Source organism: Trachinotus anak, unplaced genomic scaffold (assembly GCF_046630095.1).
Source record: "Trachinotus anak isolate AG129_WGS33_773 ecotype Australia unplaced genomic scaffold, CSIRO_AGI_Tana_v1 ptg000034l, whole genome shotgun sequence".
NCBI lineage: Eukaryota > Metazoa > Chordata > Actinopteri > Carangiformes > Carangidae > Trachinotus > Trachinotus anak.
In genome coordinates, this window is record NW_027273885.1 from 2528158 (window position 1) to 2553160 (window position 25003).

At 40.9% G+C, this 25003-nt stretch overlaps 3 protein-coding genes across 13 annotated transcripts in view; 1 reads left to right on the forward strand and 2 right to left on the reverse strand.

The window, feature by feature from the left end:
- sorl1 (sortilin-related receptor, L(DLR class) A repeats containing) overlaps window positions 1-14078 on the reverse strand; it is a 74909-nt gene extending 60831 nt beyond the window's left edge. For 2 of the 7 annotated variants that reach the window (XR_011687029.1, XM_071471520.1), the window contains exon 1: window positions 13514-14069. Coding sequence is in view for 5 of the 7 variants with exons in the window: in XM_071471520.1 (XP_071327621.1) it covers window positions 13514-13927 (414 nt within the window). In the remaining 2 variants the exon portion in view is untranslated. Of the gene's footprint in view, window positions 1-13513 lie in introns of all 7 variants that reach the window. The other 5 variants (XR_011687028.1, XM_071471519.1, XM_071471518.1 and 2 more) reach the window with 5 other exon arrangements.
- A 2148-nt stretch (window positions 14079-16226) lies between these two features.
- LOC139614548 (testis-expressed protein 12) lies at window positions 16227-18981 on the forward strand. The gene is made up of 5 exons (XM_071471895.1): window positions 16227-16417; window positions 16914-17027; window positions 17280-17388; window positions 17948-17999; window positions 18143-18981. The coding sequence occupies exons 2-5, from the start codon at window positions 16929-16931 to the stop codon at window positions 18285-18287; spliced, it is 405 nt and encodes a 134-aa protein (XP_071327996.1). The 5' UTR covers window positions 16227-16417; window positions 16914-16928; the 3' UTR covers window positions 18288-18981.
- Window positions 18982-19121: 140 nt separating this feature from the next.
- On the reverse strand, window positions 19122-25003 carry LOC139614546 (carotenoid-cleaving dioxygenase, mitochondrial-like). Of its 5 annotated transcripts, XM_071471892.1 has the most exons (12): window positions 24451-25003; window positions 24141-24339; window positions 23730-23941; window positions 23467-23582; window positions 23202-23304; window positions 22956-23084; window positions 22144-22304; window positions 21884-22051; window positions 21625-21759; window positions 20416-20598; window positions 20139-20249; window positions 19122-19758 (listed from the first exon to the last, which is right to left on the reverse strand). In XM_071471892.1, the coding sequence occupies exons 1-12, from the start codon at window positions 24485-24487 to the stop codon at window positions 19642-19644; spliced, it is 1671 nt and encodes a 556-aa protein (XP_071327993.1). In that variant the 5' UTR covers window positions 24488-25003; the 3' UTR covers window positions 19122-19641. The 5 variants fall into 5 exon arrangements, with proteins under 5 accessions (XP_071327993.1, XP_071327991.1, XP_071327992.1 ...); XM_071471890.1 differs by having other exon boundaries at window positions 19122-20249; XM_071471891.1 differs by having other exon boundaries at window positions 24141-25003.

The window sequence follows — 25003 nt, forward strand, 5'->3', positions numbered from 1 at the left end:
AATGAGGAGCAGTTGTGTACCATAAAAGCTTGCAGTTATTTCCCTATGCAATACAGCATCTTTATTATAAGCTCCATAAACCACCACTCTACGCCTGCAGAGGACTGGCTGTGTGGTTTGGCTCAGTGCTGCTCTCACAAGCTCAACTGACCCTTTCATGACCCCCTGCACACAAGCTTTAAATCACTGTCGGCTTGACCAGCAAGCGTTTTCATTTCATTTTCTTTACAGGCAATGTGCACAGCAAACGACGCGTCGCAGTCCTGCTGTGGCTGGCACAGACAATCCCTAAGAGTGTGTGTGTGTGTGTCTACCAGGCCTGTGAGCTGCTTGTCCCAACTCTTTTGCCTGCTCCACTATCTTTACGCACTGGTTCTATTTTTGCCGAAGCGCCTCACGTCTTTAAAGCGTGAAATTAATTTTTAATGCTGAATGAGAATAATGAGAAGAAAAAATTTTGAGAAGAGGAAGCAGAGAGACGATACAGTTCTGACTTGTCCTGATGTCTGTGATCACCTACACTGTGTTGGATGCAGCAGAATTCATAATATATAGATGTTCTCATTTGCATATTCTTCTGTTTCTGGCTTCAAACGTTGGAACTAGTGTGAAATACGATCACGGCTCATAAACAGGCCACTATGTTCACCAGCACTCATTATTATCAACATGATGAGCTGCAGATAAAAACCATTATTTTATTATCACTACATCGTAGGATTTGGCCAATATTCTGTAATATCAAATATCACGATATTTCCCACCATATGTGATGTAATGTAGTCGGAGAAGGGCGAGGCTTCACTGGTGACACGTTCATGTGCACACCAGAGCAAGCGTCTGACGGGAGCGAGCGCTCACCCGTTACAAGATAGGACGGACTTCCGTTGGGTTATCTGCCGTGTTTCTTTGCTTTTCCCGTGTGTGTGAGTTTCCAACCTGTAAGTCACATGTTCTTATCTTCATACTGAGATGGAGAACGTACTTGTTTCCAACTGTGGAGGTTTCTCTGGGTTAAATGATAAACAAATCAAGCTCCATCCTGTTTCTTCTCTGTCTCCTGTTCTGGCCGACACCCCAGGACAAGTGCTATCCTAAATCTGTCTCTACCAGTTCCCCCTATTTTTCATGTGTTTATCAAAATAAAAAATAAAAAAAAATAAAAAAAAAATATATATATATACACATATACATATACACACACATATATTATATATATATATATATATATATATATATTTGTGTTTTGTTTTGGGTTTTTTTTTGCAGTTTGCACAGTCTGTGACTACTCTTCTTTTTACTGCTTTGCTGACTGAACCCCCTCCCTGCCATCATAAATCATAAATCACAATATTTGGGCTGTATCAAGATATTACATTTTTGATGTCGCCCAAACCTACAACATTATCAAAATTAACAAAAGTACAGGTAACGTTTTACAGGTGTTTTACTCTCTTTGACTTCCATGCAGCACTTCACTGATTGAATGCAGAACTCAATTACTGTTCCATTGCTGTCATTGTACACTGTGTTGTCCTGCTGGTGTAGTGATCTATATTAATACTGTGAAGGTATCAAAGCCTCAGTCCACAGAGAAATGCACACAGCCTGTATTCAGAAACTGAGCCTTAAAACCAGCCGTCAGGACTTCTGCAACTTTGTGATGTCACAACAAAGCAGTCACTGCTCTCAGCCGCGCCCAAAGCCCCTCCCACACAGAAAACAGTCAGCGTATCAGAAGACAGGCTCAGAGCTGTAAAACTACGTTGAGATTGTTTTTGGTTCTTAAAACCACAAATATGTCTTTTTGACATCTGACATCTGCTGACATCAACACTTCAAATAAAACACTGGACCTTTTAACTGCACTTGCTGTTACCATGGTAACCATGGACACCAAATCAGACAGCAATGAAATGTTAACAAATGCAACTCCAATTTTTCTATTGTAGGATTTTTTTTTAATCAAAGAATCACAAATACTGTAAGTTTAATATGATAATGAATATTACAATATTTTAATATCAATATGTTATGTTATCCGTAAAAACATAATTTTTTATAGATTTTGCACATTCAACCAATCAAATTCTATAAATGACAAACTACATTACAACATTAATCTGAACTAATTATCTCACTTTCACAAAGTTCTGCTTAAAAGTACATTGAGCAACTCGGTTTATACGCAGAAACACTGTCAATGCTGCTTTACTTTTTCAAGAAGGGGAAGCTGCAGCCCAGTAACAGCAGGAAAGAGACTCACGATGACACAGATGAAGGCCCTTTATCGTGATGAGGTTAGCGACACACCTTCAGACCAATAAGAAAACAGTATTCTCCATTACATTTAGTATATTGCCTGTGCCGTTTTGTTTCCCTTCACACACTGCACTGCAGCATGGGGGTTTTCCAGATGTGGCTCTGTAAGTGGCAGAGAGGTGTTCCCATCCATCAATCACTGTGACAGCTTTCTGGTCAACTGGGGAGTGGGGAGTTGGATGGAGGGCGGGTGGGGGTAGGGGGTGGTTACTATACTGTGACGGTTTCTGTCTGTCTCTCTCACAGCCTCATGCAAAATGTATTCATCTCACCTGAAGCCATCCAGTGCAAACCAGACCGGCTTCTCTAAACCCAACAATCCAGTGCTGGGATTAAGGATTTCTCTGTCGTCAGTGTTTGGTTCTGTAGATCAGTGATCCATGATGTAATTTTATCAATAAAACCCACAATCACACTAAACTGTATCACTCTCTCTGCTGTGCCACCCGCGGCGGTGAGGAGACAACCCTCTGCAGAACAAAGGATCACGTCTTCTTACATTATCACTGGCCCCGGTTTTATTGGAAGATAACCTAGTCTGGTTCAGCTGCTAATTGGCTAATAAAACCTCACAGTTCAAAAAAGAAAATAGAAAGCGATCGATTCCCTTTTATTTCTGTACATCGACGAATCTGGAATCCCTCCATTGAGTCACAAACACTGGAAACAGCCAGAGACACAAGGCCTGACTCAGCTGACAGGCTGGGAAAAATGGGCCTTCACACCTTTGCCAGCCACTGGATCAGCTTGATGCTATTTGGTCAAAGAGATGGACAAATACACGTTCATGACTGATCACTGAGTAAGGCTGAAATCCAGGTAAAGTTAGATACAAGACTGTGTATTAAAGGTCCCATATTGTATAAAGGTAGATGTCCATGTGTTTGTGATTATAAAGCAGGTCTAGGTTCTATATTAATACTGTGAAAGTATCAAAGCCTCAGTCCACAGAGAAATGCACACAGCCTGTATTCAGAAACTGAGCCTTAAAACCAGCCGTCAGGACTCCTGGAACTTTGTGATGTCACAATGAAGCAGGCACTGCTCTCAGCCACGGCCCAAGTCCCACCCACCTGGATCCACCGTCCGGCCTTGCAGGATTTAATTTCTCTTAGTGTTTATCTAAAATCTGCTATATTTTTATTTGCTCACCCAGAAAACAGTCAGCCAATCAGAAGAGAGACTCAGATCCTCTCTTCTGATTGGCTGACTGACCTGATGTTACTAGAGCTCCAGAGAGAAGCCTGAGAGAAGAGATGTAAATATATCTTCTGATGTAGATCAACACTTCAGATAAAACACTGGAAAAGTTTAGAATATGGGACCTTTAAAAGATGCTAAATGGCTGCATGTTAACGCTGGTTGATTTTTATTGTAAATTTATTTTGTTTTGTGTCTGGTCGCCTCTTTGCTCGTTGTAAAGTTTGTTTCAACTGACAAGAGAACAACACAGATCTCAGATGATTTCTCTCTTTAACATCAGGACCTCAGTGTTAACAGCCAGTCAGAATAGAAAGATTTGCTCAGAGACCAAGTGGGAAAATCCTGTTTCATGCTCAAAATCCTTTGTCTTGCTCACTCACACACACCCACTCGTTCTCCCTCACGCAGATACACTTCCCCCGCCTCATTTATGCCGAGATCCCGCTATATTACCATTAAGAAGAGGCCACCAAACAAAGCCAGCATGATGCTGCCCCAGTGTGTGATTTCAGACAGCATGCTGCTGGTCCAGAATCAGAGGCGTGACCTGTAACACAACAGCATCGGCGTCTGGTCTGTCCCGCCAGGCTGCCTCTCCCTTTAACACAAGGTGTTAATAACTAACTCCACTGCCATCTTATTGCCAGAACAACATATTCCATGCAAACTGTTATTTTATCATTAGTGTTATTGATCTGGTTGTAAGATAATTATGACTAAATTTGATTTGATTACCTTGATTGCACTGACAAATTTAAGTTAACTGTTTACATCATTGATCTCTGACACAATCACATTCAACACTAGAATCAGAATCAGAATCAGAATCAGAATCAGTTTTATTGCCAAGTATGTTTTCACATACGAGGAATTTTTTCTGGTGATTGGTGCAATTGAGGATCAGGGGGATCAGCAACAGTGGGGCTCCCCAGCCTTGTTGATGAGGCTAATAACAGATGGGAAGAAGCTATTTTTGTGGCGAGAGGTTTTGGTCCTGAAGGACCGCAGCCTCCTGCCAGAGGGGAGTGTCTCAAAGAGTTTGTGTCCAGGGTGGGAGGAGTCAGCTACAATCTTCCCTGCACGCCTCAGAGTCCTTGAGGTGTACAGGTCCTGGAGGGACGGAAGATTGCAGCCAATCACCTTCTCAGCAGAGTGGATGATACGCTGCAGTCTGTTATTGTCCCTCTCCGTGGCAGCAGCGTACCAGATGGTGATGGAGGAGGTGAGGATGGACTCAATGATGGAGGTGTAGAAGTTCACCATCATAGTCCTTGGCAGGTTGAACTTCTTCAACTGCCTCAGGAAATACATCCTCTGCTGAGCTTTTTTGATGATGTCACTACTGTCCAAATAAGACTGTGGTTGTGCTGCTAAGATTGTATCCCCGAGTTTGATTGGACAACACACATAGGTTAGTTAACCAAACCTCCACCAGTTTAGCACTGCACTGCTCTAAAAATGTCAGACTCCAAATGGATGTTTAACAAACTGCTGCAAACTTGCTAACGCAACTCACCTGCTGACAGTCTTGTCAGATATTCAAATGTGTTGCATTAGCAGCAGCTAATGTAGCCTGGAGCCACGAGCTTCAAGCAGAGATGAGGAGCAGGCTACAAGGGTCTGGTGAGATCACTTCTTTGTGAGAGCAGATTTCTTCCTTATACAGACACAGATGTTCTGGTGCAATAGAGGCCTCCAGAGCTCAGTATCCAGCTGCTGAAAAAGGGCAGCAATCTGCACCGAGTCCCGGGCTGGACCTCAGTCCACCCTCACTAGATGACGGCGTAAGGCTCAGATGCACACGACTGCTACCAGGCATTAACTCACTGATTTAAATGACAGCAGACATGTGTCTATTTGCAGGTGTTTTCTGAAGTTGCAGTGAGTTGAGCTCTCAGGGCCACCGTAAGGAACACAATTCAACGTCACCACAAACTACACACAACATTTTTCATTTGTCTCTTGTGACACAAACAGCTTTTTCTATGTGAACAGATTAAATGAGCAGCATTCATTTAAAAATCACTCACTGAGCCTTAACACTTCTTTCCACTGTTTCCACTGTTGTCAGTTAGTGCTGAAACCAATGTGTATTGTGAAATGAATCTGCTGAAATGAAATGAATCTGTTAGTCCACCTGTACTTCTCTGGTATTTCACTGACTCACTGGTACCTGAACAACACACGGGGGAAAAGCAGAGTCTTTTGGCCTGAAATGACCCGAGCCTGAGGTCTGTCACTATCCTGCCATCAGTGCCTTTCATGCTCTTACTCTCCTACTCAACACAACACATCACTCTTTTCCATCACTTTAAAACAGCATGTGTTTTGCCTTTACATGTTTATTTGTGTCAGGCTTTTCTTTTCTCCAACAAGCCGTTACATGCAGCAGAGAATCTGGCTGCATTCCTCTTTTGTGCTTGGATCCAAATAAAAAGCCGCTGGAGTTGTGTAGATGCGGTGGTTTGATCTGGCTGTTTGACAACAGTTAAAAAGCATCTTCACCAGTTTTGCAAGCCTCACTAATGTATATTGTTTATTTAGGGTGGGACCAGTGCCATGTAGAGCCCAATAAACTGTTTTCTGCAGTGTTTAGTATTCAGAAAGCCTATGAATTGGCATGTGGAAGTAAAAAGCACGGCACAGACTGAGTTGTACACAGCATTAGTCCTATAGGATTAGTCATCAACACCAGACAAGTCCGAGCCAGACACATCCCGTCAGTATCAGTGATGAATGTGAAACTGGGAAACCACCAGTGCAGTTAAATAAACTCTAGACAATGCTGTTAACCCAACCTCTTAGCATGAGCCGCGGTACGTGTGGGCACATTTCCCATCATCTCCCTGGAGGAGTCCTTCAGGTTGTTGCAGGAGTAGTTTGATAATTTCAACCAGCAGGATAAAACCACTCAGCCTGTTCTCAGACAGCTCGTGTTGTTTCAGAAGTGTCTGGAAGCAGAGATCTTATAACGAGACAGAAACTGAACGTATGCAAGGATGAGTTCACATCAGGAAAATGACACTTGATTTGACTTGAGGAATTTTTTTTTGTAGCTCAGGCTTTACAGCAGATAAGGAAACCACTTTATCACTATCAGCTGCATTCCTCTCCTTCCTTCCCACCCTTCTACTGGTAGCGTGGGACAGACAGCACAGAGCTAAACCTCCTTTTGACTAGCAAAAGACAGCTTCCTCCAAATCCATCAGGATTCAAATACACAACACACATTCCAGGACATCTCTAATTGGGACTGTGTTATAACATACAGGACCCAGCAGCCATTTGGAGACAGGAAGGTGTAACCAAAAGGCATCACAACACAGTCGTAGGACAGAATTTAAACCCAATGGAGCTCAGGACCAAAGACTGACAAGATTATATCATGGACGATGATACTTTGGCTTATGATTTATTTTTCAGAGGAATCGATAAAAGTTCAGTCACTGCCAACCAGCCCACTGTTACCTGGTAAACAGCTAGCCCACTAACTGCAGCTGGAGACAGCAGGCCTTGCTCGGCTCTGCAGCCTCTGTGAATTTGGCGTAGCGGCACATGTACAGAACAAGAACCACCATCACCAGCTACAGCCCAAGACGGTGGAGTTACAGTCCGTTGGTGGGACGAGAGACTTGCCTGCAGGCAGGGAAACAGGAAGCAGGACAAGCTGCAGCTAGCTGAAAACACTTACATGTATCACCTAATAAATAAATAACAGCACTGTCCAAATGAATTCTGCATATGAACTGAGCAAAAAGTGAGATTGTGACACGATTTTTAAACAGCACTGTGGGTGAAGAGCAGCGGCGAGCAGACAAACATTCGATAGAAGCTTCAAAGTGGCTGAAAGATATGAATCACAACTTCTGGTCAGGACTTTCACATTAAAACCAGAGTGGAAATAGGATTCAGATCGTGGTTCAGTCATGGATTGTGATCTCTACTCTCTGATCTTTTCACCAGGTCGCCCATCTCAGTGGTTGACCAGCACCTGACCCCGAAGGCCCAGCCCAACTCTAGAAGGCATAAAATATATAAAATATTATAAAATATACATATAAAATCTGACAGATATCTAATAATACTGGTACCAGTAGTCAGGATCTGTGTGTGTGTGTGTGTGAGATGCAGAAACACACACATCCACTTGCACCTTTCTCTGAACTAAAAAGACTTTGACCCAACTTGAGGACAAATCATCAGTTTTGACTCTGTAAAGCCATCCCAATGCATGATGGGAATTCTGATAAACATTCCCCAAATTCATACTTGAGCTAATTTCCTTCAGTGGAACCGAGCAACAATCAGCTTGGGTATTTACCTTCCACCCTCCCCTCTCCTCAGCTCTCCATTATTCAATAGCAAGGGGGCGTGGGGGATGGTGGTGCTGTGGGGGTGGGGGGGGATTGGGGCATCATGGCCAGGAGAGCAGTGGCGGCATAGCCAGTCTCAAACAATGACATCATCTCTGCAGGACTGGCAGGCAATGAGGGCTGGCTGCACTCTCACCAGACGCTGCTGAGCACAGTTTGCATGTGTGAGTTAGCCTGTGCTGTTAGCGAGCATCGTGTTACCAGCTACAGGCAGGATGCATGACTGAGCCACTGTTCTCTGCACTGTGCCACAGCAGAGTCAGGTTCGCTCCAGATTAGCCTTCACTGATGGAAAGGAAGGTGTTGACAGAATAAGACTTGAAGGGATGTGAAGCTGGAGAGAAACCGGCCGATGGGTTTGTGTGGAGGAAATCAGTTTTTGTGTGGAACTGATAAATATTAAATTCAAGTTCTTCTTTAAGGTTGAATGAGATGTTTCCATAGTGGAGTGCACACACGCACACGCGCACACGCGCACACACACACACACACACACACACACACACACACACACACACACACACACAGTCAGCTGTTGTTGCTAGGAGTGCAGCTTCTGGGAGGCTGATGCTCCATCTCTGGGTGATTTGGTGTCATTCAGCTGGAGTTTACATTCAGTGAAAAACACACATGTAAATCACAGAGTGGTGGTTTGTGAGGATCTGTGTTCAGTTTTCGTATTTTGTTTCCATCTTTGGTGTCAAAGTTGACACTGAGCTTTCCAAAGGTCATCTCTATCCACCATGGTGACACCTCTTCGTCTGTACTTTCTCTCCATAAAGCAGCTTTCACCATTTTATCATTTTATCACCATACCGCCATATTTTTATATCAACAATGATCATATCACATCACCGCTTTTATTGTGAAGGGAGCTGCTAGTTGTATGGTACCCACAAAGGACCGTGAGCTGACTCTGCAGGTGCCCTCAGTTCCATGGAGCTTTTCAGCATCTTTCAGTTCATTGTTCTGGTTTCACACCCTGCAGCTTTACTGTTTTGGTTCAGTCTCTCATCAGTAACGTTTCCAGGCGCAGCAGGGAGCAGCCGCTTCAGGAGGAAGGCTCCAAAACCAGTGATCAGCTCAGTGCCCAGGTTCAAACAACCAAACAGACAAAGTTAGCAACTACCAAGGAAACTGAACTGCAGCTGCAGAGACAACACATGACTGACAAGAGGAACTGTCACTGGTCAAGAAGAGCTGCTTCCTCTACAAGTTTCTGATGCAAGCCGAGATCTTTGAGAGTGGAGACACTAGAGAAATTGAAGGGGGACACACACCTAGAAAAGCCATCTTCACTTCAAGCCTTGTGGCAGCCACAAGCAGAAGTCTCCTATAGTAACAAAACCAGGTGGAATAACATCATAAGCTGTCTGGATGCGACTCCAGTTCTAAAGGGACTTCACAGGTTTTAATAACCAAAAACTGAAATCTCTCATTTACAGAAGTGTTCAGACCCTTTGCTGTATCTAGAACATGAATGGAGTGCACCTGTGGGAAAGGATATTTCGACAACTCAATCAATCCACTGAACAATAAGAATGATGATGTGGGATAATGCAAATCTCTGTATTAATTCAGTTCAATTACAGTATTTTTAACATTTACAGAATTTATTTTTACAATACATTATTTTTATATGCACCATGTACTATGGGTTGATACTTGGGTGATATAAAAAAATTGAATATCTTGATACAGTCCAGCCCAATTATGTTATTGACGTCTTGTTTATTATTTTAATCAATATAAAAATTATAATATATAACAATATACAATATGTTTCAGGCGTATTTTCATAATATTGAATTATATTATTGTATTCTATGTTTTAGGTATAAGCTATGCTGCCACTAAACTGCAGTCCAGAGGTTAATTTGTCACATGCCAGGGTACAGTGTCAAATAAGCAAAGCAGTGAAATGTGGGACTCAGTTTGCTGCAGTTTCATCTGAACAGAATTCCTTGGTAAACTGAACTGATCCTGTTCGTTTATACTAATACTGAAACAAAAAAAAAAAAAACATCACTTCCTCTTAAGACTTTCCACAAAGACCGACCAGACACTACGTATTTGAAACAGGTCAAATCCTTCCATGTGACACTGAATAAAGTTATATATAGTATGTAATGGATTTGAAGAAGACAGATAATATTTGTATGTTGCTGGTGAAATTGTGTTTTTGGAATGAAAATGAAACTAAAGACGGTGCTAAAAATGTGTTAACACACCGCAACCTGCAGTGCAAACGTGTGCACGGTCTGCATGTGGCTTCTCACTGTTTATTTACACTCCACACCAGTGCAGGCACATGATGATTAGGAGGGGTAATTGTAACATCAGGGGACCAGAAATAGCAGCGACACTGTCTCTGAACAACAACAACAACAACAGCAGCAGCAGCTGTTGAAAGAACAGCAGACATGAGGATTTAAAACTCTTTGACTTTTTCAGTAGGACTCTCCTCTCCTGCAACAAGCTCAGCCTCGAAACCAGTGAACATTCAGCAAATTAATTCAATGCAACCAAGCAGCAGCAAAGGTTTTCAACCATCTACACAATGTTCCCAATGATACAATGATCGTGCACCAGCTTCTACGGTCTCAGTTCTCAGTTCAAACAGGTGCTGATTCAACTCTATGGTCATTTTATATGGAGCCCAAAATGTTCTATATTACAGTGCCAAGAAAAACTAAGTGAACCCCTTTGGAATAATCTGCATTTATGTATTAATTTGTCTTAAATCTCAGTCACAGTTATGAACAAACACAATCCATTTTAACTAATAACACACAAATCATTGTGATGTTCTTGTCCATATTGAAAACATAATTAAAATATTATATATTGCAGGTGTGGGTTAGAGACACTTGGAAAAACACTGGAGTCATTTTGAGTTTGATATGCACAAGAAACCTCTGATGACGTGAAGCGTGCCTCATAAAAAAAGAGATTTCAGAAGACTTAGGATCAAGAATTGTTCATTTGCTTAAAGCTGAAGTGGTCACAGAGTCACAGTGAGACAAACTGTCCATAGATGGAGATGATTCAGTTCTGTGGCGACTCTCCTTAAAGAGCGACGTCCTGCATCCTCAGCACAGAATGATCAGTAACGTGACAGAGAAGCTCAGAGTTACAGCTAAAGGCTTAAAGGAATCACTGGAGCTGGTTAAAGTCTCTCTCAGAGTGCACGAGTCTAACACACACAGATCACTGAACAGGCAGCGTGTCCACAGAGGAAGCAGCTGCTCCAAATAAAAACATCACTGCACCCATTAAGTTTTTCAAAGAGCAGTTTGACTCTCCACAGTGAAACTGGGAAAACGTTTCATGGACTGATGGAACTAGGGTTGAATTGTTTGGGGAGAACATGCAGCTCTATGTGTGGTGTCAAAAGAGCTGTGAACAGCAACATGAAGACCTCATCCCACAGGTGGAGCAGGGTGGAGGGAGCATCGCGGTCTGGGGGTTTCCTCAAGAGGAAAATGAATTCCCAAGTTCTCTTCAGGATGACGTCAGGGTCTGTGTCCACCTGCTGAAGCTCAGGAGAAGCGGTCCAGTCAGAGCCCAGACCTTAACCCAGCGGAGGGACGCTCACAGCAGACGTCCTGAGCTGAAGCAGCTCTGTGAGCAGTTCAAACTTCCCCCTGAACACTGAGCAGCTCCGATCAGCAGCTACTGGTAAAGCTGGTTTCAGGTTATTGTTGCCAAAAGAGGTTCAACCAGTTATTAAATCCAAGGGTTCACTTACTTTTCCCACCAGAACTGTAAATGTTTAATGGTCTGTTTAATAAGGACGTGAAACACTATATTTGTTTTTGTGTTATTAGCTTACGCACATTGTGTTTGTCTGTACTTGTGGTCAGGTGGATCCTGTTTGCTCTATTTATCCTTGAGATGTGTGTTTAGTTTAGAAAGCAGCACACCTGTGTATATCAGGTCTCACAAGTCACACTACATGTCAGGACAAAATCCACACCACAAGGACCTCTGTGAGGTGAGGTGAACACTACGTCTCACAAAAACCAGGTACTGCTCATCACCTGGCCGGTGCCATCTCTGCAGTGAAGCATGGCGGCGGCAGCATCGTGATGAACAAACTGATGGAGTTTGAGAGGATCTACCAGGAAGAGCGGGATGAAGTGACCAAACCCTGGGGGTCAAGGTCGAGACTTAACCAAGAAGACTCACGGCTGGAACTGCTGCCAAAGGGGGGTCGACAAAGTACTGGAGGGTCTGAATACTTTTGGAAATGAGAGATTTCAGTTTTTAATTTTTAATCAATTTTCAAACATTTCTAAAATCGTGTTTTCACTCTGTCATCATGGATTACTGAGTGTAGACTAATGCAAAAATTTAAAATCAAACCTACACAGAGAGTAAAGGAGTCTGAACACTTTCTGAAGTCCCTCTAATCACGGATTAAGGTTTGATAAATAAATATTAACTTCATTTATATATCAGACATGATTTTTTTCAAAATGACTTTTTTATCCAACATTAAGCACTTTGGTTTCTATCATTTTTAAGTAACTGTAATAATCACATGAGACAAAAGACATGTTGAGTCTGAGCGTAAACAATAATGAAGTCACTGGTTTACTGAGACGTTTGAATACAACAGCCATTGATCATGTTATTGATAACCCCTGTGAATAAAAGGCCTGTTTTAAAGAGGTATTCCACTAATTCTATCATTTTTGTCCATTCATTTTCAGATCTGCCTCTGATTAAGTTTTTAATTTTAATTTAAGTAATTCATCGAGCAAAAACATCACATTTTTCCTGGTTCGCAGTTCAAATGTGAGGATTTGCTCATTTGGTTGCAACACAAGCAATTCTGAAGATGTCCCCTCGGGCCCTTGGTGTTATTTCATCACTTTATTGACTAAGAATTTATGAACTGAAGAAATGATCCAAAGATGAATCGATCAGAAACAACTGGATCAGTTCAGTCACTTTTAACTTTTTGTCATTTCGTCACTGTTTAACAAAAACCAAGCACCTCCAAAATATCTACTTTTATATCTAAGAAGAAAAAAGAAACTTCAGTGTGTTTTTATCCACAGCTGATCAAACAAACACAAACTTCTCAGCTTCATTTCAGCACTTCCTCTTGCCACAGCAGACAGAGCAGCTTCAAACCAGTTTCCTCCCTGTTACCTTCCACTGAGCACAACAGCCATATTGTTCCACTGTTTATTCCCTGGAAGCACACCTGGAAACACACCTGGAAGCACACAGAAAGGTGTCCTGCCAACTTCAGCAAACGTCTCATGTGTGCAGTAGCTGGTGAACTCTCACTTTCTCAGCCTCAGAAGGGGAATCGAGCCTGTGAGCCTGTGCACATGTGCGGTCAGGTGTGCACCGGACACACCGGGTGACCCGCTCGTGTTGCTTTCAGGTTCAACGCTGCACTTTGCGCCCGTTTCGCTCCAACACAACCGTGAACGCGACCGGAGCCGCTTCAGCATGAGGCGCAAGAAAGGATGCGACTTGCAAACAACACCGGGGTTTGCGTAATTTTCCTCCAAGACATCCTCGCCAGCTAAGGCCAGGAGACGCACGGTGCTCCGGCTGTATCTGAACGGTACCGCCGGGATGCTCTACATTACCTGCCCGTACACCTTCGGCATGGCCGAGTCACCGCTGCTCCGGCGCCTTCGATGCTGCGAGACGGTGCCGGAGTCCGACCCGCCTGCAGAGGCACCGCGGTCGGCCAAATGCAGCGCTGGAGCCGCGGCGCCTCCTCCATCTCCGCCCGGGAAACCCTCACTGGCTCCTACGGTGAAAAACCCTCTGTGCTGGGGCTGCGGGTGAAGACGAAGAGTCGACGAATTGACTGCAGCGACTCCGAGGACTAATAAATACAGCGCACACCGAAGAGACGGCCGCATCCCGCCCGCCTGTGCTGTCGCCATGTTTGTGTACGTTCGGCGGAGATTAGGTAAGAGCTCCGGCGAGGTCCCCGCGCTGCGTTCACGGCCGTGGGAGTGTCGGGAAGCTGGGGCTGCCCGCTCCAAAACCATGCATCTGTGGGCTTAGTAGTACACACAAAGGCGGTTAGCAAGCCGCAGTTTTTTTTTTTTTTTTTATCAACAGGCAAAAACACAAGAGAAACACACGGCGACAACCATAAAAAAACACGAATAAAAATAAATAATTAAAAAAACAGGGACATCAAACGTCGCACAACAATATTAACCTCCTAAGATCCGAGCTCTTGCATGGCATGCGTTTTTAATTTTTAATTGGCACCTGATGAGTGTAAAAACAAAGAATTATCTTTTTACATGATGTAGTTTCTGGGAAAATGATGTCCACATATGAGGACTTTAGTTTTAGATTTCGACAGAACACAATGAAGTCACAATTAAGTAATGATGTGCAAAACTTTTATTGTGTGCCTGAACACAGCAGCATTTTTCCTGAGTGCAAAACAAAAGTAGAAACAACAATCGTGGCCCTTTGAACAATGTGGCTCATTTGAAGTGCTGCTTCCACAGTTGCACGAAGACATAACAAAGTAAAAAACATAAACATTTTGTATTGTTACTGTTCATTTACATTTCTGAACACTGCATGAACATTGCATGAAGTGGACACCAGGCCCTTGTTTAGTGTTGTGGTCTCGACAACCCAAAATGTGATCCTAGGTCCTAGGATCCTAGGAGTCCCAATATTAAACCTATCCCACACACAAATGTAATATATGTACATATATTGAGTTTCCATATATAAAATATACATACATATAAAATAAAAACATACATGGAAAATTATATATGAAACCTATAAGAAATTGGATTAATTTCTTTACATATAACTTATATATTATTATAGTCTTATTATTTATCAGTGTCTTTGCAGCTTTCCTTTCTCTGCACTGCCACTTTGATGCTGTAACACTGTGAATTTCCCCACTGTGGGACTAATAAAGGCGATCTTATCTTATTTTATGCATGTATACTTATATTGTAGACATATGTTATCTAAATATATATCCATACCAAATTCCCAAAGGTCCGAGACCGCTTTCCCAGAATGGGAAGATATACATGTTTAAAATAAATAAAAGATCTAAGAGAAAAACATGTATATGTTAACACATAAATAAACATATAGAATGTTTATATGTATAGATATTCTTAATATACCATATGCACGTATATACATTTTACTATGGGTATTTCATATATGTTATAAACGTATGTCTTCATTCATGTATATTCAGATGATGGATATATGTGATAGTAATATATCCCCTTATAGATGACATACTCTTGGTATAGAGACATATACTGTATGTCATATATTACATTTCTGTATAAAGCCACATATTAACAAACAAACATGTGTTAATAAGTCTGTCTTTTAAAGATGCTGGGAGACGGATTCATTCAAGCTACCCATCCGCCAAACAGAAAAGACTGCCATGCAGAAACTTAAATCATACTGTAGGTCTGTATTTTTTCAGGCTGTCACGAGGACAAGTCTGGGATCTGTTCAACTTCCAAATCCTAAGTATAGTTCCTCATCACAGTGGACATGCTGGCCTGTCGGAGCAGGGAAAGCACAGGTGTAATTAATAACACAATATATGACCATTCACATGAGCCAGCTCCAGGACTCACAGTCATCCAAGTCATGGTTTCTCTAAAAGCAACTGGACTTGCTGGAGGTTTTTGAAGCCGTTTCTCCTCTCATCAGAGTGAACATATATCCTGATGCTGTGAATTTCCTCCTTGGTTTATGGTTTGATTTGACACAGTGAAATAATCCACTTTGCTGCCACCGGGAAGCAGCATTGATCCGCGGTTTAAACCCACCTTTAAGCTGCTTCCGCTTCACTTACAGTGTGCTCCTAATCTTCCTTTGTATAATCCAATTGATTCTATCCACAGAGGCTGTACGATGGGTTGGGAGACGCTGCATGTCCATGACAGCCAGCTTGTTTTAGTCTCATTAAAAGAGACATTTTTCATTTGTACAAAACTAAACAACTCTTAATCTGCTCATCTGTCACTCTTAGAGCTAGTTGGTGGGCAAAGGTTTTTATTTTCTATCTTAAATTTTAATCTATTAATTAAGTCTTATTGACAACATGCTGACCGACAGCACCACCACAGCAGTTACAACTGTGTCTAACTGATTAATGTGTGTGTGTATATATATATATATATATATATATATATATATATATATATAGAGAGAGAGAGAGAGAGACTTTACTTCCACTAACAGCTAAAAGCACAGTTTGGTCTGATGATGATGTGTATGATGATCATTGCTACTAAACGTTGAATGAGTGTTTTGAATCCCTGAGTTTACGAGGGTCCCTGAATGTAGCATGTAACAGACAAGCGCAACTGCACGAACGTTATTTTGACTTTTACTTAAACTTTCACTTAATCGATAATCAGCTCAGCGATTGTTCACACAGCAGCTATGAATTAACACACTTCTGCTAATCGAATACATGACATATTTAACTTCTTGACAGGGACCGCGTTTGTCTTGTAAGTCGATGTTAGCTAACGTTTAAAAACGTTAGCTTACCTGCTAACTTAAACTTTAGCTTTGCTAGTTAGCCCGGTGGCTCGTTGGATAAATACTATGTGATTTTGAATGGATTAGCTGAGTGGTATTAAGTTGGTTTGATAACATTATGTTAATATATTTTATAATAAAACATCTGAAGCTTAATTATTAACTAGTTTTAATCAAGCTAGTCACGATGGTTTAACTTCTCTAACAAGACAGAAATATTATTATGAAACATATATTAGCCAGCAACGAGCAGCATAATATTAGTCATTGTGCAAATTTCATCTTTTTATTACACAGATAATTTCTAACACAGACATTATTAGGAAATGCAGGGAGGTCACAGTCAGCTTTAGGCCTGTGCTGCATCAGTACACAATCAGTAACAGGATGATGCTGCTTTATCACTTTTGGCAGATGCCAGTTTTTACAGATATTCAGTAAAGTCTTGATTTATTATTTTTGCAGTAAGATTACATCACAATGAAAGAAGCAACAGTGGCAGGAAAACTGATTCCACCAGCAGTAAACAAGCGGGCAGTGATCAGCAACAAAAGCCCTGTTCGGACAACGTCCCAAGAGGTAAGAGTAGCTGCCTGTGGAAATGTCTGCTGAAGCATTTATGAGAAAAAATATTTGAAGGTTTTATGATCCACATGTCCACATACATCCAAATGTTGACGATAATCACTGCATGATCACTGTTTTTTTAAGTAAAAAGAAAACCAAAGTAAAACAAAAAAAACAAATGCTTAAAGTGATGTTTGTGCTGGAAATACCACAGTGTTTTACTGCTTTTGTGTTATTGTAATTTGGACTTCCCTATTGCAATAGATTGAACGCACATCTGCAAATCAAGACAAATCTCCTCCTAAAAAGAAAAAACCTCCCTCTAAACCAGCCACTTTGGAGTCAGCAGATTTATTTGAGGCTACGGCTGCAGGTATGTGCACTGTCATACTGCCAGTTACACAAATTATTGTTTTATTAGAGAATTACAATTTCAGCCTACAGAGAAATATAGAACTATTAGGCTGTGTTCATGCAAATCTTTTCATAACTGTCACTCTGTTTTTTTTTTTTTTTTGTTGTTGTTTTTTACAACTAAACAAATGAAAGAAGCAACAAACGAGCAACATCAGCAACAGATCACAGGAAGTTAGAAGTGACCCATAAACTAAGTTGCACGTGTGAGGTGTGAAACAAACAGGATATGTGGGAAGCATCTTAAATTCAATCGTGTTGTAAAAACATTCTGTATATGAACAAATTGTTGCTGATATTTGTTTGTTCTCTGCGGCTCCGACTGAAATATTCAGAAGTCCAGATTTGTCCAGGTTCTGGATCTTTGAATTGCTCAGTGGCCACACCTACTTTTTTCTAGAATATTGAAAAAAAAGTATAATAAAGTCAAATGAAATGGTAATTCACTCAAACCAAGTTGATTTTACCATTGAGTGAAATTTGCAGCATTTCTCTATGTGATATGCTTCCTGTTGCAGGTGCTAGCAGAGAGGTCAGCATGCTGCTTTCCAAACTTGCTGTAGTTTTAAGGTAGGTTGTATTTAAACAACTAGATATCAATTACCTTAGTTGCATATTAGCTTGATCTACTCTTAATTATGGGGCTCACTGGTGGGCTGCGAAAGTATTGTTGCAAGTGGGCCAACACCTTTAATATTGATGGTTTGTTCCAGTGAGAGAGCTGCAGCTGATGCAGCACAGATGAAAGAACTGGAGAGTGTTTTGACAGAAGCTCGAAACCTGGAGTCTTTCCTGAAAGAGAAGAAAAAGCACCTGAGGCAAACATTAGCTCTGATTTCTGATAAACTGCAGGGTTAAACATGCACCGTCACCAACATGATGAAACATTAACACACCATCTTTACCGAGGAGTAGTTTTCTGTGGTGAGCAGCTTTGTGTACACGTGCCATCTGCAGTTCATATCTTAGTCATATCAGCTAAGAATTGCCATGCTTCATACAATGTGGCATTACTTCAACCATAAAATACAGTAATATATGTTTATTGTTATACGTTTACTGAGTTATGACTTTGTGTCATTATAATAGGGTTGTATTTATTCCTCCTCACAAATTAACCTAAATATAACTATTTATTTTCTAAAGAATACCAGAAGTTCAGGATTCAGCAGTGTATGTATTATTGTTTATAAAGAATTAAAGTGCCATCAAGTAAAAATGATTTTTATGTCATCATTTGGTGACTAATACAAAAGGAGGCTGAGGGCAATGGCCTTTCCCCCAAACCACACACACACACACACACACCAAATAGAAAACAGAAAAGGAACTATGAAAAAAGAGAAGCTGCACCGATTGAGATCCATGAGTAAAGAAAAAATAATTTTGGAGAAACCTTTGTTGCACTTCCATGTTTCATTTCCATGCGTTCTCTGCTCGGAATATATTCAGGTTCAGTGGGTGGTCAGCAGAAGGCGCTGTTGTGCAGCATTCCTGTTCTGTTGAGAAGAACTTTTAAATATCTAGAACATGTCAACTAATAGTATTGGTGATGGAGTTGGTGTTTATTTTGTAAATATTTGAATATATCATTGTCTTTAACAAGTGCTTGTGTTAAATAATCTTTACCTTCAGTGAACAATGGAAACAATTGCTTGTGGAAATATGACAAAGATGAGATCAATGCACATACAATGTTAAAGTGGAGATTTTTATTTAGAGGGTTTAATTCATGTATTATGAAATGTACATTTTCTTTAAGCCAGTACATTATTATACAGTACATTCAGTGGATTAACATAGCTTACTCTAACATATGGGCTCTTTCCCAAAATGTGTTTACTTATCAGTTTCTGGTTCTTACAAATTAGATTAACATGCACAGACTAGCAGGAATGCATTTTTTTCCCCTATTTTATTTCTTTATTTCTTATTCTTTAACTATAAAAGTACTCAAGTTGACATTCAAAACAATGGTTTAAATGGTTGAATAATAAAATAATAAAAAAAGAACCTATCTACAACAAGTTTTCAATATTTCTAACACTGTGGAATATTACTTTTTGACAATCCAACAACAAAGAGACTTCTAAAATTGCATTTATGAAGAGACAAAAATAAAAACAAAAGACAGTATTTACATTATTTTAACATCTCTGTGTATTCATGTGTGGTCACAGGTGTATTCGTCATTTATTTCCTCCTCACATGTCTACGCTGTGGCGTTGAATGTCCCGTGGAAACCGTAGGGGATGTTGACAGGCACTGCAGCCCGACCCAGCTCCTCAAACGTCTTGGCATCTAAAACCAGAAGGAATGTGCTCTTGTCCTGGAAACAGTAAAGACAAAAGCAAAGAATTACTCAGTGTGAAAGATTTCCAGAGTTGCATCAGCAGTTTGCATTTCTAATGATATTTTACACATCTGACATATTAAAGCACCAAAATGAGTTTCTGTAAATGAAGAGATACACTTCCTGTAAACGTACAGACACGCTCCTTGGTTCCGGTACAGTATAGTTACCCCAGATCCCACAACGTCTTCCCACCTCACTGCTGATGTTTTGAAAATCAACACTGATTGTGTTGAGTCAACAGTGAGTGGGGAAGAAATCTGGGAAAAATAATGACGTGTATCTTTAAAGCAAAAAAAAAAAAAGTAGTGAACATGTGTCTCCTTTTCCAAAATCTTTGACTGAACCCGGCTGACCTTATTGGGAGTGATGACAACAGACAAGACGACCCCATCGTCCTCCTCTGTGGCATCAGGGGAGGGTACGAAGACTGGTTCAGAGGGATAAAGACCAGGTTGTTCCCACACCTGTGAGAAAATACTGATTCAGTTTGGCTTCAAATTTTATTGATATGCAAATTATAATCATTTACAATCATTATTTTTTTTATGATCCAGCATTACTCTACACATGTATCACTAAAAAAACTCATTTTGCTGTTCTGTAACAGCTGGAAACATCTGCGGGACTCACCTTCATGTGTTTCCCGTGGAGGTCCATCTTGATCAGTGTGTCTCCTACGAGGTGTCTGAAGCCGCAGCCATAGAAGTAGCGGTAGTTGCGAGTGTTGTACTTGCCATAGTTGATCTGAGGGAACTCCAGACCACCATATTGGTGAAGGTCTTCTCCATGGAGGTCTTCGTGGGTACAGAACACCTGCACAGAGAGAAAATAGCGATGAGACCTGGGTAACACTGGCAGTTTGTTGTACACCAAGACAGGTGTCATAATACAGCAAACACACTTCCTTTTATATCGCAGTAAGCTCCTACTGCATTCACAAACACACTGTTTCCTTTGGCTGCTTGACAATAAAAACTACCTAATACTTTTGTGTGTGAAATGTGAAGCAGCAGGATAATCTGCATTAGAACTAAATTAAAGCAGCTCGGACACAGTGTATAGAGAGTGAACAGTAAACCACGAGGCTGAGTCAGACGGATAAAATCATGCTGAGTCCTGTGAATCCCACATGTGTGGGAATGACGGCACTCAAATCTTATATAATAATAATCTAATTACTGTCCTGTAGAGATAATTATTGAATGTAAATACATAGAATGGTTGTTTCAAAAAATGTTGACCATAAATAGTATCATAAATGGGTTTGATATTCATTCAAACCAAATCCATTTTGTGGTCAAATTAAATTTAATCTTTATTAAAAAATTTTTTTTTAAAAAAGAAATCCGTAAAATAACCCCAAAAGGTTAAGTGGAAAGGGGTTTTCCTGTTTGTGGGTATAAGATCATTAGAAAGTTCATAGTTTATAAATTATATTGTTATGGCACAATAAATTAGTGACAAACACCAGCAATATATATATTTTATATATATATATATATATATATATATATATATATATATATATATATATATATATATATATATATATATAAAAGTCTGTGCAAGGCCAATAGTTCAAATTTTATTTATCGTAACAGAAGTGATCTTTTCATATAGAACAGGTCAAAACCGTACGTAGGTCAGAAACCTGTAAGACTGCGTATCCTTTCTGAGAGGGGAACTATTTTATCAGCCAAAGTTACCTAATGTTCTTCTGTGCTATCAGCAGGAGCTGGCATCTCTCTCTTTCTTACTACACACCTGTCAATGACTTTACACAGTAATGACTTCCACAGTTTGCTGTGTGTTACATGCTTGTAGATGTGGGCTGCTCACCTTGTTCTTAGAAATTCTCACAGAAGTGGCGGTGCTGTTGGACCGGTTCAGGTTCTGGTTGTAGGGTGTATCGTTGTCCACATTGAGAGGGAGTACAAAACGCCGCGGGAACACTCTACATAAGGTGTTGTATACCTGATGAAGAAATATGAAGCTTTTCAGCAAACCAGCAAATGTTCAACCCCCTCATTACATTTTCCGTATCTGGAAAAATCATGGAAGGTACATCTAGTCAGGTAGTGACATTTAACCTGCTTACCTCATCAAGCGCTTCTCCAGACTTGCGCAGGTTCTGGACGTTGTAGTTAGTAATCGCCTGTCCATCATCTGAAGCGCACATATCTATGATCAGGAAGCCGTCCTCCTCGAATGCGTTGATCTGATGGAAGGTTGACAGTGGCTTGGCGAGATACTTGATGGAGCTTACCTGAGAGACAAGATCGACCAGGGGAATGAACATTTCAAACCTGGTGAAGAGATTGGACTTTAGAGGACTGAGGGTCCGGGTTCGAGCCTTACCTCTCCTGTCTGCTTGTGAATCAAGTGGAAGATCGTTTTGAGTTTCGGGTCCCAGGAAAATCCGTCGCTGATGCTCTTTGTTCTCAGCTTTCCTGTCACAATCTTCAACAGGTCCATCTTGATGGGCTGCTCAATGAACACCACGTAGTTCTCAGACATCGCTATGATGGATTGAGAAGATTTTATTAGTTTCTATTCAAAATTCTGAACGGATGATTCAGAATCAACTGAAATCAACTGAGAGCCGAGGTATCGGAATGTAAGACACCATTTCCTGATCAGATACCAGTGCTCACAGTGCATGGAACACAATGAGATCATTCTTGATCTGAAGCAATCAGGTTCCAGCTTCCCAGATGGGAGTAATTGCTGCTTCTCTTTTTCATAGTAAACTGAATATCTTAGGCTTTTGGTTCACTGATGAGACTTTTGATGTCACCTTGCCCTCCGGAGAGATATGAAAGCAATAGATTAAAACTATCAACTGAAACAAGAATCAGCAGATTAATCTACACTGAAAATATTTCTAGTTTCAGCTCACGATTCTTCTTCTTATGTAAGGACGATTGTTGTGACACTTAAAACTGAGCAAATAACCAGTTATGATTCAACGTTTGATATTTCAAACTCTGAATTTAGTAATGTGGATTGGTCACATCTGGTCATTACCTGTTATCCTACTAAGATTAGTAAACAGTAGGAGGCATCTACACATAAGAGAGTGACTCTTGCTTCTTTAAATGGATGTATAGTCAAGGCTCGAGGGTGAAAACAATCAGGGCTTTGGTTTGAACACGAGACCTTTTACTCACCAAAGCTGTGGTAGTAGGAGGGTTTCGACTTGTCCGCTGAAGGAATGGAGCACAGCACTGTGGCTCCCTCCAGGGTTTCCTCTGCTGTTTTCTTGGTCGGAGGCACTTTGATGATGTTGTAGTACGCTCCTGTCAGCACAGATACCATTCGTTTCTTGCTAAAGGTCATCAGACAGACATTCGTCTCTTACTCTACAGGTTCCTGTGGAGCTGTGTGAACAGAATGAGTTGATTATTTTAAAATACCTTTAGCGGTGTAGGAGTTCCCCATGTTGTACGTTGTTCCGTCAGGCTCAGTGTGAGGGTGTGCAGTGGCTCCGTTAACAGCAATGAATTTGCTCCAGTCCACCTAACACAAGCAAATACATGAGTGCAAAGATAGATAGGCTTTGTTACACTTTATTTTCTATTTTGTCGACTTGTCCAGCCGCAACAGTAAGTCATATTTATGACTTTACTTACAGATCAATAAAACAAACAAAATTATCAACTACATTCAACATCGTGTTACCTTTTTGGTTGTTTCCAGAGTCTCAGGGTCCACCTTGTGCATGACATTGGTTTCTGTGCTGACATAATAATCACCTTTGTAGGTCACAAAGCTCACATTGGCATTATCTGTGGGCTCTAGAGAGAAGAAAGACGTTGCCAAAGTTAAAAGCTTTCCATATTCTGTGATTCACATGCCTCTGAGTATTTGGAAGTAAACTGTGAACTGAACCTTATTAACTCCATTAAAAGATTTGTGCTCATGCGTTAGGATAAGAAACTCACTCGGTAGTTCAAATCTTGACAAGAAGCGCTGGAAGAAGTTTTTACAGGGGTCCGGCATGGTGACAGTCCCAAACTCAGAGACCACAATGCGGTTGCCCTCCTGGTTGGCTTGGTAACTGTCACTGGACAGGAAGCGGCTTTTGTAAGTCACCTGACCATTGGATATTTTGAACTGGTGCAGGAGAGCCATACCGTCAAACCAGTGGTTGAACCTAATGAGAGTGGAGGGAACAGGAGAGAGGAGTCATCTTTATGAAGTAGCGGCTGCAGCAGATGTATCAAGTCAAGACAAAGCAATTAAATTTATATAAACCCAATAATCTCAGATCACAAATGATCCTCATGGAGCTTTACAATATCAGGTGAGGAAAAACTGAAAACCCAGAAAAAGTGAACACTTTTTGCACTCACTTCTGGTTTCCAATCTCGAACTTCCCGGGCCCATTTCTCAAGAAGCTGCCGTTGATCCATTCTGGGATTCTGCCAGTGATGTCGGTGCTGATGGGCTCAGGGGTGTCCTCCACTGAGCTCACAATCTTCTCAATGCAAGGCAGACCGTGCACGTCTGTGAAGTGGTTGATGTTCTTCCTAGCCTTGGATTTTTTGAGTGCTACAGAAAAAAAGGCAAACTTTTCATAATTTCCTTCATACAAAACAAAGGACATTATTATCGATTAATAGAATATAATAATATGCTAAACTGGTAGAATAAGATCTTTACCTGGGGTTTTCTCCTTTTGATGTGTGATAGTATTCATGGCTGTAGCTTTGTCTCTTGCGTATGTAGCAGTATCGAAGGCCTGCACACTTCCTTTGTGGTGCTACTGTTTCTCTCCAGATTTTATATTGTCCTCCCGGTTGTCACACCCCCTGGAAACAGTCAGATAATTAGGCTAGCACACAGCGCTTTCATTCTTATGTAAGCCTTTACAAAACAGAAGTACTCTGTGATCACAAGATAACGGTAACTTATTCAGAGATAATCACTTGATCATACTGTCAAGGAGCAAAATCACCGTGGCAGCATTCATCAGTTTTTGAAAGTAGCTCTTTATTTCACATAGTGATTACTTTGTTTTTTTTTAAGTATACATACTAAACGTAAAGTGATGGGGAAAGCAGATGAACTCAGATGAATTCCCTTTGCTAGTTTTTGTTATTGCATATTTCTATTTCTGGAATAATTAAAGCATTTGGGTTTTTTTTGTATTTTTCTCCTTTTGAATTTATACGGAGCACTAGTGAGATGAGCGCCTGATATCTGCTTGTTGCAC